Below are 14338 nucleotides of genomic sequence, written 5' to 3'. Positions count from 1 at the left end.
ACAACCCCACTTACATCAATGGATAGATCTTCTAGACAGAAAATAAGGAAACATTGGCTTATGAACAACCCATTAGATGACATGGACTTAACAGAAAATTTCATCCAAAAGTAGCAGAGTACATATTTTCAAGTACACATGGGACATTCTCCAGGATAGATCACATATTATGCCTTAAAACAAGTCTCAGTAAACTTAAAACTGAAATGTGAAGCATCTTTCCAACCACAGTGTTATAAAACTAGAAGTCATTTACAGGGGAAAAATTGGGGAAAAAACAAATATGTGGAGGCTGAACAACATATTTAACAACCAATGCATCAATGAAGAAATCACAGAGGAAGTAAAAAAATACTTGCAGACAAATAAAAAATGGCAACACAGTTTCAAAATCTCTGGGATGCAGCAAAAGCAGTTCTATGAGGGAAGTTTATAGCAACATAGCAATATAACCTCAAGAAACAAGAAAAATCTCAGATAATCTAACCTTACACCTAAAGGAACTAGAAGAAACACAACAAAACCAAAATTAGTAGAAAGAAGGAAATAATAAAGATCAGAGTAGAAATACAATAGAGTCTAAGAAAAACCATAGAAAAGATCAATGAAACCAAATCTAGTTTTTTGAAAACATAAGCAAAATTGATAAATCTTTAACCAGACACATCAGGAAAAAGAGAGAGGACTCAAAATCAGAAATGAAAAAGGAAAAGTAACAGCCAACACCCACAGATATACAAAAGATTATAAGAGATTACTATGAGAAATTATATGCCAACATTTCGACAGCCTAGAAGAAATGGATAAATTCCTAGAAACAAACATTATTCCAGGACTGAATCAGGAAGAAACAGAAAATCTGAACATTTCAATAACTTAGTAACGAAATTGAATCCGGAATCAAAAAACTCTCAACAAACAAAAGTCCAGGACCAGATGGCTTCACAGGTGAATTCTGCCAAACATTTAAAGAAGAGGTAGTACCTATCCTTCTCAAACTATTCCAAAAAATAAAAGAGGAAGGAAAACTTCCAAGTTTATTCTACAAGCCCAGCATTATATCCTGATACAAAACCAGACCTTTTAAAAACACTACAAAAAAAAGAAAGGAAGGAAGGAAGGAAGGAAGGAAGGAAGGAAGGAAGGAAGGAAGGAAGGAAGGAAAGAGAGAAAGAGAGAGAGAGAGAGAAAGAAAGAAAAAGAAAGAAAGAAAGAAAGAAAGAAAGAAAGAAAGAAAGAAAGAAAGAAAGAAAGAAAAAATTAATTACAGGCCAGTATCCCAGATGAACATAGATACAAAAATCTTCAACAAAATATTAGCAAACTCAGTTTCAACACTACACTAAAAGGATCATTCACCACAATCAAGTGAGATTTATTACAGGGATGCAAGGATGGTTTAAAATCTACAAATCAATCAACATGATATACCACATTAACAAAATGAAGCATAAAAACCATATAATCACCATAATAAATGCCGAAAAGGCATTTGACAGAATTCAGTATCTGTTCATGATAAAAACTTTGAACAAGGGGTCCCTGGGTGGCTCAGTCAGTTAAGCGTTTGACTCTTGATTTCAACTCAGGTCATGATCTCATGGTTCATGAGATTGAGCCCTGTGTCAGGATCTGCTCTGAGAGCACAGAACCTTCTTGAGATTCTCTCTTTTCCTCTCTCTCTTAAAATAAATAAACATCAAAAAAAAACACTTTAAACAAAAGTGGGTTTGGAAGGAATATACCTCAACATGATAAAGGCCACATTTGACAAACCCGCAGCTAACATTATAATCATTGGTGAAAAGCTAAAAGCTTTTCCTCTAAGATCGGGAACAAGACAAAGATGTCCACTTTTGCCATTTTTATTCAGCATAGTACTGGAAATCCTAGCTGCATATTCAGAAAAGAAAAAGAAAAGGCATCCAAATTGATAAGGAAGGAGTAAAACTGTCTCTATTTGCAGATGACATAATGCTATGTATAGAAAACCCTGAAGATGCCACCAACAAAACTGTTAGAACTAATAAATGAATTCAGTAAAGCTGTAGGATACAAAATTAATATGCAGAAATCTATTGCAGTTCTGTATACCAGCAACAACGTAGCAGAAGAGAAATTAAGAAAACCATCCCATTTATAGTTGCATCAAAGAAAAGTAAAATACTTTGGAATAAATTTAACCAAGAAGGAAAAAATACCTATACTCTGAAAACTATAAGACACTACTGAAAGAAACTGAAGACAACACAAACAAATGGAAAGATGTATCATGTTCGTGAATTGGAAGACTTAATATTGTTAAAATGTCTATACTACCAAAGCAGTCTACATTGAGATTCGGTGCAGTCCCTATCAAAATACCAATAGTATTTTTCATAAAACTAGAACAAATAATCCTGAAATTTGTGTGGAACCTGAAAGATCCCGAAGAGCCAAATGAATCATAAGGCCAAACCTGGAAGTATCAGAATCCCAGATTTTAAGATACGGTACCAGCACAAAAATAGACACATAGATCAATGAAACAGAATAGAAAGCCCAGAAATACCCACCCATATATCATCAACTAACCTACAACAAAGGAGGCAAGAGTATAAATGGAGAAAAAATAATCTCTTCAATAGATGGTATTGAGAGTATTAGACACCTACATGTGTCTAAAGAAAGAAACTGATGGGGCGCCTGGGTGGCGCAGTCGGTTAAGCGTCCGACTTCAGCCAGGTCATGATCTCGCGGTCCGTGAGTTCGAGCCCCGCGTCAGGCTCTGGGCTGATGGCTCAGAGCCTGGAGCCTGTTTCCGATTCTGTGTCTCCCTCTCTCTCTGCCCCTCCCCCGTTCATGCTCTGTCTCTCTCTGTCCCAAAAATAAAAAAAACGTTGAAAAAAAAATTAAAAAAAAAAAAAAGAAACTGCAAAAAAAAAAAAAAAAAAGGAAACTGGACCACTTAAAAATAAACCCTAAATGGATTATAGACCTAAATGTAAGACCTGAAACCATAAAATCCCTTAAAGAAAACACAGGCAATAATCTTTTGGACATTGGCCTTAGCAACATTTTTCTAGATGTGACTCCTCAGGCAAGGGAAACAAAAGCAATATTGGGACTACATCAAACTAAAAAGCTTTTGCACAGCAAGGAAATCACCAACAAAATAAATAGGTAACCTACTGAATGGGAGAAGATAGATATTCGCAAGCAGTATATCCGATAAGGGCTTAATATCCAAAATAGAAAGAACCATACAACTGGACACCAAAAAAACCCCACACATCATCCAATTTTAAAACGGGCAGAGGACCTGAGTAGACTTTTTCCAAATGCTACAAATCACTAATCATCAGGGAAATGCAAATCAAAACTATAATGAAGTAACACCATTCAGAGTGGCTAATCAAAAAGACAAGAAGTAAAAATTAAAAACTCAATTTGAAAAAGACCAGAAATAACAAGTATTGATGGGGATGTGGGAAAAAAGGGAACCCTTGTGTACTGTTGGTGGGAATTTAAATTGGTACAGCTACCATGGAAAACAGTATGGAAGTTCCTCAAAAACTAGAAATACCATATAGTCCAGTAATTCCACTGCTGGGTATTTACCCTAAGAAAATGAAAACATGAACTTGAAAAGATACATGCATCCCTATGTTTATTCAGCATTATTTACAATAAGCAAAATACGGAAGTAGCCTAAGTGTCCATTGATAGATGAATAGATAAAGAAGATGTGGGGTGTGTGTGTGCGCGCGCACATGTGCACAATGGAGTATTATTCAGCCATAAAGAAGAATGAAATCTTATTCATGACAACATGATGGACCTAGAAAGTATTATGCTAAGTGAATAAATCAGAGAAAGACAAATACCATATGATTTCATTTATATGTGGAGTCCAAAACAGCAACAACAACAACAACAACAAAACAGATGCAGACTAATAAATACAGAGAACAAACGGCCTCTGGGGTGGAGGGAGATGGGCAAAATAGGTAAAGGAGATTAAGTGGCACAAACTTCCAGTTATAAAATAAGTAAGTCACGGGGACAAAAAGTACAGCATAGGGAATATAGTCAACAATATTGTAGTAACTTTGTGCGGTGACAGATGGTAACTACGTCATGATGAGCATTGTGTAATGTATAGAATTGTGGAATCACTATGTTGTATACCTGAAACTACTAGAACACTGTATGCCAACTATCCTTCAATTTAAAACATTCATAACATGTCAAATGATGAAATATGGCATATTATTATTTCCAAAAAAAGAAAGAAAAAAATTCTTACTAGCTTGTTCGCAAAAGATAAAAATTTGTATGCTATTTTGGGGAAATATAGAATCAAACATTCTTCCCTTAGGGCTAAAATAGAGAATTATTTATTAGTTTCATTTATAGAGGTTTATTTAGTTAGTTAGAAATGATTTTACAGTTCTGCTTTACACTGCAGTGTTGTTTTTTTTTTAACGGCTAAAATTAGTGTGGAAATCACAAGCCATCCTTTGCAATCCAACTTCCTCCTTTTAAATTCTGGTTTCCAAATACCTCTAATAAAAAGATTGGTAAGTTTAAGTACCAAATGAGATTGTGCAGATATAAGAAAACCATTGGAGATTTTTCATAAAAAAAAAAAAAAAATTGTAGGTCCCTAGGGGCGCCTGGGTAGCGCAGTCGGTTAGGCATTCAACTTTGGTTTCAGCCCAAGTCATGATCTCACAGTTTTGTGAGTTCGAGCCCCCATCAGGCTCTGAGCAGACAGTGCAGAGCCTGCTTGGGATTCTCTCTCTCTGCCCCTTTCCCACTCGCACCCCTTACTGTCTCTGTCTCTCTCAAGATAAATAAATAAAGCTTAAAAAAATTTTTTTTAATTTGTAGGCCCCCTATTGATTACCTTAGATATCTAAATAATGAAGATAATGCTGGTGTTTAATAATAGATTGAAATGTTAATACAAATAGTACCCCTTCCTAAAAACTTTTGTAGTTAAACAAAAAGGATAGACAAAGTTTTTTAAATGTGCCAGGTAGGAATGTTTTCTAACACCTAAGTGAGACCAAAATTCTAATAAGTAGGATGGAGCCCGAGATTAAAACAATTATTCAACAAAAGTGTTTCCCAAGTATGAAATGTGAAATCATTTTAAATGGTAAAATGTCAAAATAAATCTTAACTATTTCTTTTAATGTGGGTAGGAAACATTAACTAGTATTTTCAGACCCTTGATTTTTCAAATATTTTCATTTACAAAACCCTTAATTAGATATTTTTAACTTACTCAATTTAAAGAAAATTACTGTATAAATAACACTTTCGGTTGCTCGTGCATATGGCAAAAATTGTCATGATGCCTAAAAATTGCTACCAATGCCTGAAAGTCGACAGTTTTGCAATAAAGTAAGTATTCTTTCAGACTAATCAGTAAAAAAGATGCTGCCGAAGGGGGACAGAATACCAAACATCACTTAATTATTTTAAACTTGTTATGAAAACTTGACTTCCTATATTTTATCTACTAGATACCGCAGTGTGTATTTTAGGTTATCTGAAAAGCTATCATTTAGTTACCAACTCAGTAGAGTAGGTGGAATTTGCAAATTAATAGACAGCATTTTAACATAGCTTGAATCTTTACATTGTAAACCTCAGCAGGAGATTCCAGCAAGCAACACGCGCTTCTTTTACCTTAAACCTCCCTGAATAATTTGCAGGAACTCTATCCTAACATTTCTAATGGGATTCCCACAAGAGTAATTTCATAAATGTAATTTCATCTTAGATACAGCCTTGGAGGAATATAATTATTCTTGATATTTAAGATACCTTAATCCTTTCAAGCAGTCTAGAACATCGGCCTCTTAGAGCTGCAGTGGCTTTAGTTTATGAGAAAGATCAGACCTGGAGGGTGTGTGGTTTATCTGAGATCACAGAACAAAGCCATGAATGAGTAGCAGACCCAGGAACAGAACTTCACCTCGTGTTCTTTCTACTGTTCCATAATAAGTAGGATTTTAAAATGAACTGAGAGATAAAGGATGGTAAAATGTTTATACTCAATTTGCTTCTCCAAGTCTATTGTTGGTACATAGTGAGGATTTGAGAAATTAGCTCATCTTTTTATTTTTATTTGTGTTGGTCAAGGCTTACATTCTTAGCAGATAGAGGACGTTTAACAAAAACGTCCATTCCTGGAAGAAAACAGAAATAAAAATACTGCTTCAGTGGGGAATGAAACTCTAGCATTAATGAGATATAAACTTTGTCAGTATTGCAGTAGGATGGATACCTTTTCCCAGTCTTAAGGTGACATGGGAATTTGCTGTTGGGTCCCCTGTGAGTTGATTTCGGTTTTCTCCTGCTATATATAAATTGGAGAAAAGATGCTCTTTTCCCCTGACGGACATAGCGGGGTGACCCGGTCATGTCCCTGTTGGCTCCCCGGCACAGAGCACCGGCTCCCTAGAGGTTGGAGAGAACGGAGCTTTGTGTCAGTTTCGGGTCGAGGCTTCATTTGCTTGACAGGCTGCTTTCCTGCTGTGCAGTTACAGGTGTCTAAAGTTGCCAGTAATTGATGACTTCGTGCTTTTTGCTTCTAAAATCATTCTTTTGCTTCCTTATAGATCAAAGGTCCACCATCAAAACACCAAAGACTCAAGACACAGAAGATGATGAGGGGGCTCAGTGGAATTGTACTGCCTGTACTTTTTTGAACCATCCAGCCTTAATCCGCTGTGAACAGTGTGAGATGCCAAGGCATTTCTGAGCCAAAAGGCCCTATATCTCTAAAACCACATCTGAAGTTCAAGAAACTAGTCTGTCATCAGGGGAAAAGTTTCACTGCTACATAGGATTTTGTCAAATTGAAGGTGTGACAGGATGGTGTTGTGCTAATGGTAAATGTCAGCCCACAGAGCTAATAATACCTCAGTCTAATGTCATGGGCAGTTGAAATTCATCACATGAAAGGTAATCTGCTGAAAGACTTGGTTGCCCGCTGCCTAACCATGTACAGTGTTACCAGTAGCCCGTTATGGATAATTCTCAATCTATTAATGCCTAGGTGTTCCCAGTACCTTTTCCCCCTCATGTCACTACTGAATTTTGACAGGAGGAAGGAATAGAACGATGGCTTTTTTTTTTAAAGCTTTCGGTGCAACACTACAAACATGAAGAAAAGGAACAAGGTTTAACTATTTAAAAACTGTTTGCTGCCGCATGGTGCCAATGGATGGGGGAAGAACTTCATGAATCTGTGGTACTCTTGGCCTTGTCTTTGTCTTCCCTGAAAACGTCTCCACTCTGTGAAGCCAGCATCTGGGCTCTAAAGATGAAAAGGAAAGCAGCATGCATTGTCTGTACAAACATGCAGTGAAATATCCCAAAGCTTTTCCTACTGTACAGATCTCTCGAGTCTGCTTTAAGTGATTTCTTTTCTTCTTTATTATTTTCTTATATTTCTATATGTATAGTGTAATAGTCTTTTGTTAACTAATTTTCTTTTTTCCTTTTAGTGATTAAGCACGATCATGTCCCTTTTTAAGCCTTACCTGAGAGAAGCAATGCCTTAAAATAAAAAAAAGCATTAATGAAATGAAGCTGTGCACAAAATAACCTTCCTCTACTCACTCTGTACTTTGCCCTCATGAGTGCCGATGTTCTGTGAAGACATTCAGATGCTGCCCAGTGAATTGCAGGAAATATTCCAAGACTTACGTCGATAAGTCACACTATCTGTACTGACTTCGGCAGTGGGTGGCACAACGGTGTTTGATCTCCCACAGGGAAGCCTAAAACAAAAGGTGTTTTTAACCCACTGACAGAGCAACAAGGTTGAGCTTGCTCCATCTGCCTGGTGTCCCACAGAACTCTCACGGGAGATTACGATCGGGAAAGTACAGTTTGCAAAACCAGCAACAGCGGCCGTACCTACAGCCCTGGTGTGGGGAGAAGTTTAAATGCTTTACTGTTGGGGCAGTCCGTTTCTAAACCTGACTTGGTGGCAGTATCATGCGTATTTATAAAACGAGGCTAGTCATATTTAGGACAACTGAAGGAAAGCTGGAAAAAAGAAAAACAAGCAAACTTGAACACTGAAGCAACCTCAAGCATCTCTTTATTTTGATGATCTATTTTTATAAGGAAAATAAATATTCAGATGATCGGGAATGTATATAACTAAATGAAATCAAGAAAAAGAAGTAACAGTATGCATTTAAGAGCAGAATTATGAAATTATCTATCAGTGCTTAGAACGGGGCTAAGGGAAGTGCTGAAATGTAGCAAAAAGGTAGGAGATAATGTTGACTGTCACCCATTGTAAATGTCTGCAAATGGATATTTTTTAAATAGGCAGGATTATTACAGGTGATCTGTATGAATGTCAGAGCCTCGACTTCCGGGCCTTGCATCTTGTATATGGGAAGAAACAGGACAATCCTAGTTAATTAGCCCATAGACCCAAAGCCCTTACATTTGATACGTTTTGTTTTAAAACTAGGCCTTGTTTTTCAGCTTCATCTGCAGTTCTATGTGAAGATTGATAAATCAGTTTTTACTTGTTTTATTAATAAAACGTAATTTGGATATCTTGAGTTGATGGTTTTGTGATTTAGCTGGGTAAACTATCTTTGTAACAGATAAGTTATTTATAAAAATTAAAAAACTTATATTCTAATGTGGATTTTGTGACTTGTTTTTAAAGTTTGTGGGACAGAAGACAGTTTCTACCCCAGCCGAACATTTGATAGTTAATTGAAATCAGAGAGAACTCATTCCCTAGAGTCTTCTCGTGACAGATGGCATTCAACTGCATTTCTTGGATGATTTTTCGCCATTTCCTCAGGCTTCTTAACTAATGAAAGAAAGCGACCCTGTTTCAACTGAGCCAAAAACAATGTAATACTGCTTTTTCGTCGTTACTGCTTTTCCTTTCATTTCTTTTTGGGTTTTTACCGTTTACCTCATTGGAAGCGTGATATCTTGGGCCATTAGGCTGGAGGAGTCACTTAGTATCTACTTTATCCCATAATGTGTAGGTGCTGGGGATCCCAGTGGTGCTTCTCTTGAAGAGAATCTCTATATTAAGACTTTCCGAAAAATATAACTTGGTTTTTCTGAGTATGAAAAAAAGAAAGTAGCGTTTGCTGATCTCTTTATGTCGTAACCGCAGAAAGCCCTGCCTTGCCTCGATTTGTGTTTTAAACCTAGTGAGACAGAAATACCCTTTGCCAAGGAATATGAGGCCTGGACTTGCTGGTGGTCTGGAAACCACCTTCAAGAATTACTGCACTAAAATAGAATTACGGACACTAAGAACCTCAGATGGAAAGATGGACTTCTGTTTCTCATCACTGTTATCCTTGGGTGTTGACGTTCTCTTATTTAAAGGTGAGGTGGGCAGTTAGTTCGGGGAGCCTGGATTTCTCAGAAAAGCTTATATTAACACAATAGTGGCCAGTATATGCTCTTATAACTAATACATTATGCAAAGATGTATGTCATATTGCAGGTTTTTGTGAAAGTATGAAAATTAATTTTTCTTTTAAAATTTACATTTACTTTAAAAAAAAAATTTTTTTTTTTACATTTATTTATTTTTGAGAGACAGAGAGACAGCGCGAGCAGGGGAGGGGCAGAGAGAGAGAAGGAGACACAGAATCAGAAGCAGGCTCCAGGCTCCGAGCTGTCAGCACAGAGCCTGACGCGGGGCTCAAACCCACGAACCGTGAGATCATGACCTGAGCTGAAGTCAGACGCTCAACCGACTGAGCCACGCAGGCACCCCCCATTTACTTTTTTAAGTGACCAATCTAGATGAATCTGCAGTCTAATATTGACTTTATATTGGAGAATTGAAATTGTGCACAGAATCATATCCATAGGTAGTCAAAACTATGTTGGTTATTAACTTTAAACGTATTTTAAAGCATTTTTAAACCGCAGACTTCCCTGACATTTCATCATACCTCTATCCCAGTTAAATGTTGACGGGACAGTCCAGTGAGCAGTGATGGGTTTAAGAAGTGAATGGTGTAAGCTATAATATTCAGTCCCTGAGTGATTGAAGTTGGCTATATTGCCTTAGAAAGTGATGTTAAATCTGTAGTGGCACTGAAGGCCGTTCCAGATTTAATACCTTCATGCTGGGTGTTAGCATAACTTCCCTTATGATATTACAAAATACTTCTATTTCTCTGTGACAAACATATTTTTGACTCCAGTTTTTAGAAGCTACAATTATTATATCCATGTTACTTGAAGATGAAATGGTTTGAGGCTGCATTTTAGTTTTTATTGCTTCCACCTGAAGTAAAGCAACTGAGAGAAAAGACTTCTAAAGAAAACACAATTTTGTAGCTTTATATTTGTTAAAGGAGGATTTTCCAACCCTCAGTATGCAATAGACTGGGTTTGTTTTTTTGTTTTGTTTAAGAGAATGTAGTTAATCATACAGAAATGATTGCTGTAATACCTTGTCTTTACAACTATAAATTTCTTCCTATATTCTAGGTTAAAAAATAGAACTGCCCTGTTACAATGGTTGATTGACTTACCTAGTTCTTTAGAAAGGTTGTGAAAGCACTTGGAGGCTATTGATTTTTTTAATTTCGGTATAGTTAACATACAGTGTTCTATTAGTTTCACGGATAAAATATAGTGAGTTAACAACTCTATACTCTGTGCATTTGCATTTTTAGCACTATGGCACCTTGTTCCCTAGACCACTCATCTTAAGAATCAGGCCAGTTGAGGTCCAATTCTGGCATCTCCCTAGATTTACCCTGTAACCCTAGGATAGTTCCTTGCTTTTATTTCCCTGCCTTGTTAAATGAAGATAATTATATTAATTATGTTAAGCCTGCCTCACAGGGGTGCTGAGAGCCTTAAGGTGAAACTATCTGAGCCAACCCGTTCTCACTAGGAACTTCCCTATCCTTAAGCAGTGGGTCATGTTTTTGAATGGGTTTTGATGCATTTTTCTCATCAGTGTCAATGAATGAAACGGTAAGTTTGCTATTATTTGTCTGAAGTGGCCTAGGGACATCACGGTGGACCAGAATTTGGGATTTCGGTCACTGCGGTTAAATTACTTCTTGCCTTTTAATGTCAAAAAGTTACTTGTTTTGCCAAGATTATCAAAGGCTAACCTGAAGATCAAGTGTGTTTATATTTCTGTTGTGTGTCCAGCTATCTAAAGAACGTGTATTTTATGGTGGAGTATGACATGATTTCTCCAGGAAAATAAACACTTTCTTCAAAGGACTTATTCCAGTGTTTGCACATTTGCATATTTGTCTCAAGGCTGAAATTGACCGAAGGTACATGTCATTCTAGCCTCTCTCTTTACCAATCCCCTACTTTACCTCCTTTTTTTCCCCTTTAGGGCAGGAATACATCCTTCCTCTGACCCAAACTATATTCCAAAAATGTTTATTGACCCTCATAGCACAGTGGGCAAACACTAAAATATTTCCGCCATGGAAATGCTTTCCAGAGATTTTTACAAGAAAAAAAAAACAAAAAAACCAGACTTCCATTCCCACCTGTGAGCCCACCCGTCATTTCTTACAGCTAAGTGCCTTTTTCACACTGCTCTTCCTGGTTCTCCTGCCTCCTGTTTCTTACTCTTCCTTGCACTGTGCAGCCAGGGTTAGAGGTAACACCATGCCCATGCTCCCCTGTTTAGAAATCTTTATTGTTTCCTGACAATAAGCTGACTGGGTTTACTTGTAAAATTCTGTAGCTTGTCTTCAGGATGGTTTGTTGCTTTCCAACGGAATACTCTTAGAACAATCAGCCTGTTCACTTCCCTTAGGCTTAGGGCACATGCCCACCAAGGTACTTTTGTCCATTCCACTTCCTCTCTCTCTCTGAGTTTAAACCTTCAAGGATCAGGTCAGGGGTCAAGGTCATGAGGCCTTCCCAAGCTACCTTCTTGTGGCACTTGCTATATTTTTTGCCCACTTGGCATTTATTGCTGCTTTGACCTGTCCATTCATAAACTGACAGGGTAGGTATTAAGACGTAGCCCTTTGTGTCTCCACAGTAAATACCCGTATGCATAGAAAGAGGTCCGTAACTGTTGATGGTGATGATGATGATTGAGGGCCATTTCTAACATTTAAACGATGGGTACAGCCACTATATTTCACATAGGACCAATATAAGTTACAGATTCCCAGGCCAGCCAGTATTTAATAGGAATGCTTTGCATTTAAAATACTAGGATATGGCACAATGCTATTGGGATATGTAAATGCAACAAAATAATAGGATGTTTCAGTTATCTTCTGTGTGGAAAAGTAGAGACCTTTGTGGATATTCTGGAAAATACAGACATTGGCATTTGAAATTGAAGCCCCTGATTCTGTTCTATCTGATTTTACTTCAAAGCTTAAATTTTGCCTTTTCTTGGAGTCAGATATTTGAGTGGCTTCTTGTTCTCAGACATGATAAGGATCCAAAAAAATTAACTCACAACTGAAGCAAAGGGACATGAGAGAGTTGTGGTTTTTTTGTTGTTGTTGTTTTGTTTTTTTTTTGTTTTGTTTTGTTTTCTGAGAACACTGGTCAAGAGAAGAGGGAAAAAAGAAAATTGAATGAAGAAGGTGTAATAACCCTCTCCTCCTTTTTCCCAAGAAAGGTGAAAAGGCAGGCTTCTGACCAGGTGCATGATAGCAGAGAGTGTATTTGTGAATTGTGTATGGAGGACCAACACACTGCCTGTGTGATGAGTGCCATCAAATGTACGTTCTATTACCAACAGTAATTAACTGCCTTTGGGGTTTTTAATAGAATTATTTCACAAACCCATATGCTGAAGAACCAGATTCTTTCCATAGAACAGTCTACACATCTTAGAACTACCAACCTGGGCAACCTGGCTCTACGAAGCCACTGAATGAGAAGTCGTACACACAATCTCATTGCAGTGAATGATCATAGGTGGTTTTTGTTAAGACTGTGAAGTGTGCCAAAGTTACAATTATATTTAATAGCAAAAAGCAAAAACATACAGCAAAGTGTTTGGAACTTGCACACTTGTATTCCTCTCTTTACCAACCACAATCTCTCTTCCATCATTCATAACCATTAATAACCTACGGTTAAATGCAGTGGGTTCACATTACATAGAACAAATGGCCCCCACATTCTAAGTCAAGTGAAATAAAGAATAAGCAGGACTCACTGAAAACCTTAGGCCAACTGTCACTTTTTCCTCTGAGCATCTGTGCTGTGGAATCTACATTTGCTGCAGTGCAGAGATCGTGAGGACCCCCTCCCCAGAGTCGTACAAGGCTTTCATTTTCATGGCATTTTGACAGACCCGTCCATCCACAAGTAAAAGGATTTTATTGCTGTAACGAGTGTCACTGATTCTATTTCCTCTGTTTTCTACAGGCGTGATACTGAGAAAAAAAGTCATTCTCGGAAAGTGCAGGTTGGTAACATTTCGGCTTTGTCCTCTCTAGACAGAATGACGAACTGCCTTCAGTCTTTCCTTACATCATCTGTTTTAGTGAGGCTCTAGCTTCCTCTACCGTGTTTTATGGAGTATAGTGGGATGTGGGACCTCTTGCGTCCTGATTTGCTTGGAGAATGGGCTTAATGCTTGTCTTCTGGTGAGGGAGCAGAATGGCCATACTGATGCTTAGCCCCAGGACCAAACTGTGATTCAGTCTTGCGGGGTCAGAGCATCTCTTCTTAGCACATCCTTGAGTGGCCAAGAGCGCATTTTCCTAGCCAAGTAGAAGTAACTACCTCATGTTTCATTTACCTGTTTCCTCTCACGGATGTAATCAAACTGACCTGACAAGATCTCCTTCAGCAGATAAATTGTCTGCTATGCAGTATTTCATTTTTTTAATGTTTATTTATTTATTTAGAGAGAGAGCACTAGTGGGGGAGGAGAAGACAGAGGGACATGGAGAATCCAAAGCCATCCAAAGCAGGCTCTGCACTGAGAGCAGAGAGCCCAAGACAGGGCTCGAACTCCCAAACCGTGGGATCGTGACCTGAGCCGAAGTCGGACGCTCAACTGACTGAGCCACCCAGGCGCCGACGGTTTTTTAGATAGGACTAACGTGCTCACTATGTGAGGCACGATTCTAGATGCTTTAGAAATATGAACTCATGTAATCCTCAGAAGAGCCCAAAGAGCTAGCTGTTCTGATATCCCCATTTTACAGACCAGGAACTGAGGCAGAGAGATTAAGTGACCTGCCCAGGGTCACACAGCTGGTAAGACTCAGGCCCAGAGTTCCCACTCAGGCCTCTGACTCCCGTCCCGCTTTTAACCACCACGACATGCTGCCTTCAGGCTTCTCCGTCTCCTGCGAAT

The 14338-nt window shown here is 38.0% G+C and overlaps 1 protein-coding gene across 3 annotated transcripts in view; it reads left to right on the top strand.

Annotated features, from left to right (window-relative positions):
* Nucleotides 1-8671, top strand: part of TAB2 (TGF-beta activated kinase 1 (MAP3K7) binding protein 2) — a 65246-nt gene extending 56575 nt beyond the window's left edge. For all 3 annotated transcript variants that reach the window (XM_047102559.1, XM_047102561.1, XM_047102560.1), the window contains exon 7: nt 6618-8671. In XM_047102559.1, coding sequence (XP_046958515.1) covers nt 6618-6760 — 143 coding nt within the window. In that variant the 3' untranslated portion in view covers nt 6761-8671. The remainder of the gene's footprint in view (nt 1-6617) is intronic.
* The last annotated feature ends 5667 nt before the right edge of the window (nt 8672-14338 follow it).

Source organism: Lynx rufus, unplaced genomic scaffold (assembly GCF_022079265.1).
Source record: "Lynx rufus isolate CCGP_SWC_20201006 ecotype Redwood Valley unplaced genomic scaffold, mLynRuf1.p SCAF_6, whole genome shotgun sequence".
Classification (NCBI taxonomy): domain Eukaryota; kingdom Metazoa; phylum Chordata; class Mammalia; order Carnivora; family Felidae; genus Lynx; species Lynx rufus.
The sequence above is the reverse complement of the archived record's forward strand: the minus strand, read 5'-3'. Positions and strand labels throughout refer to the sequence as shown.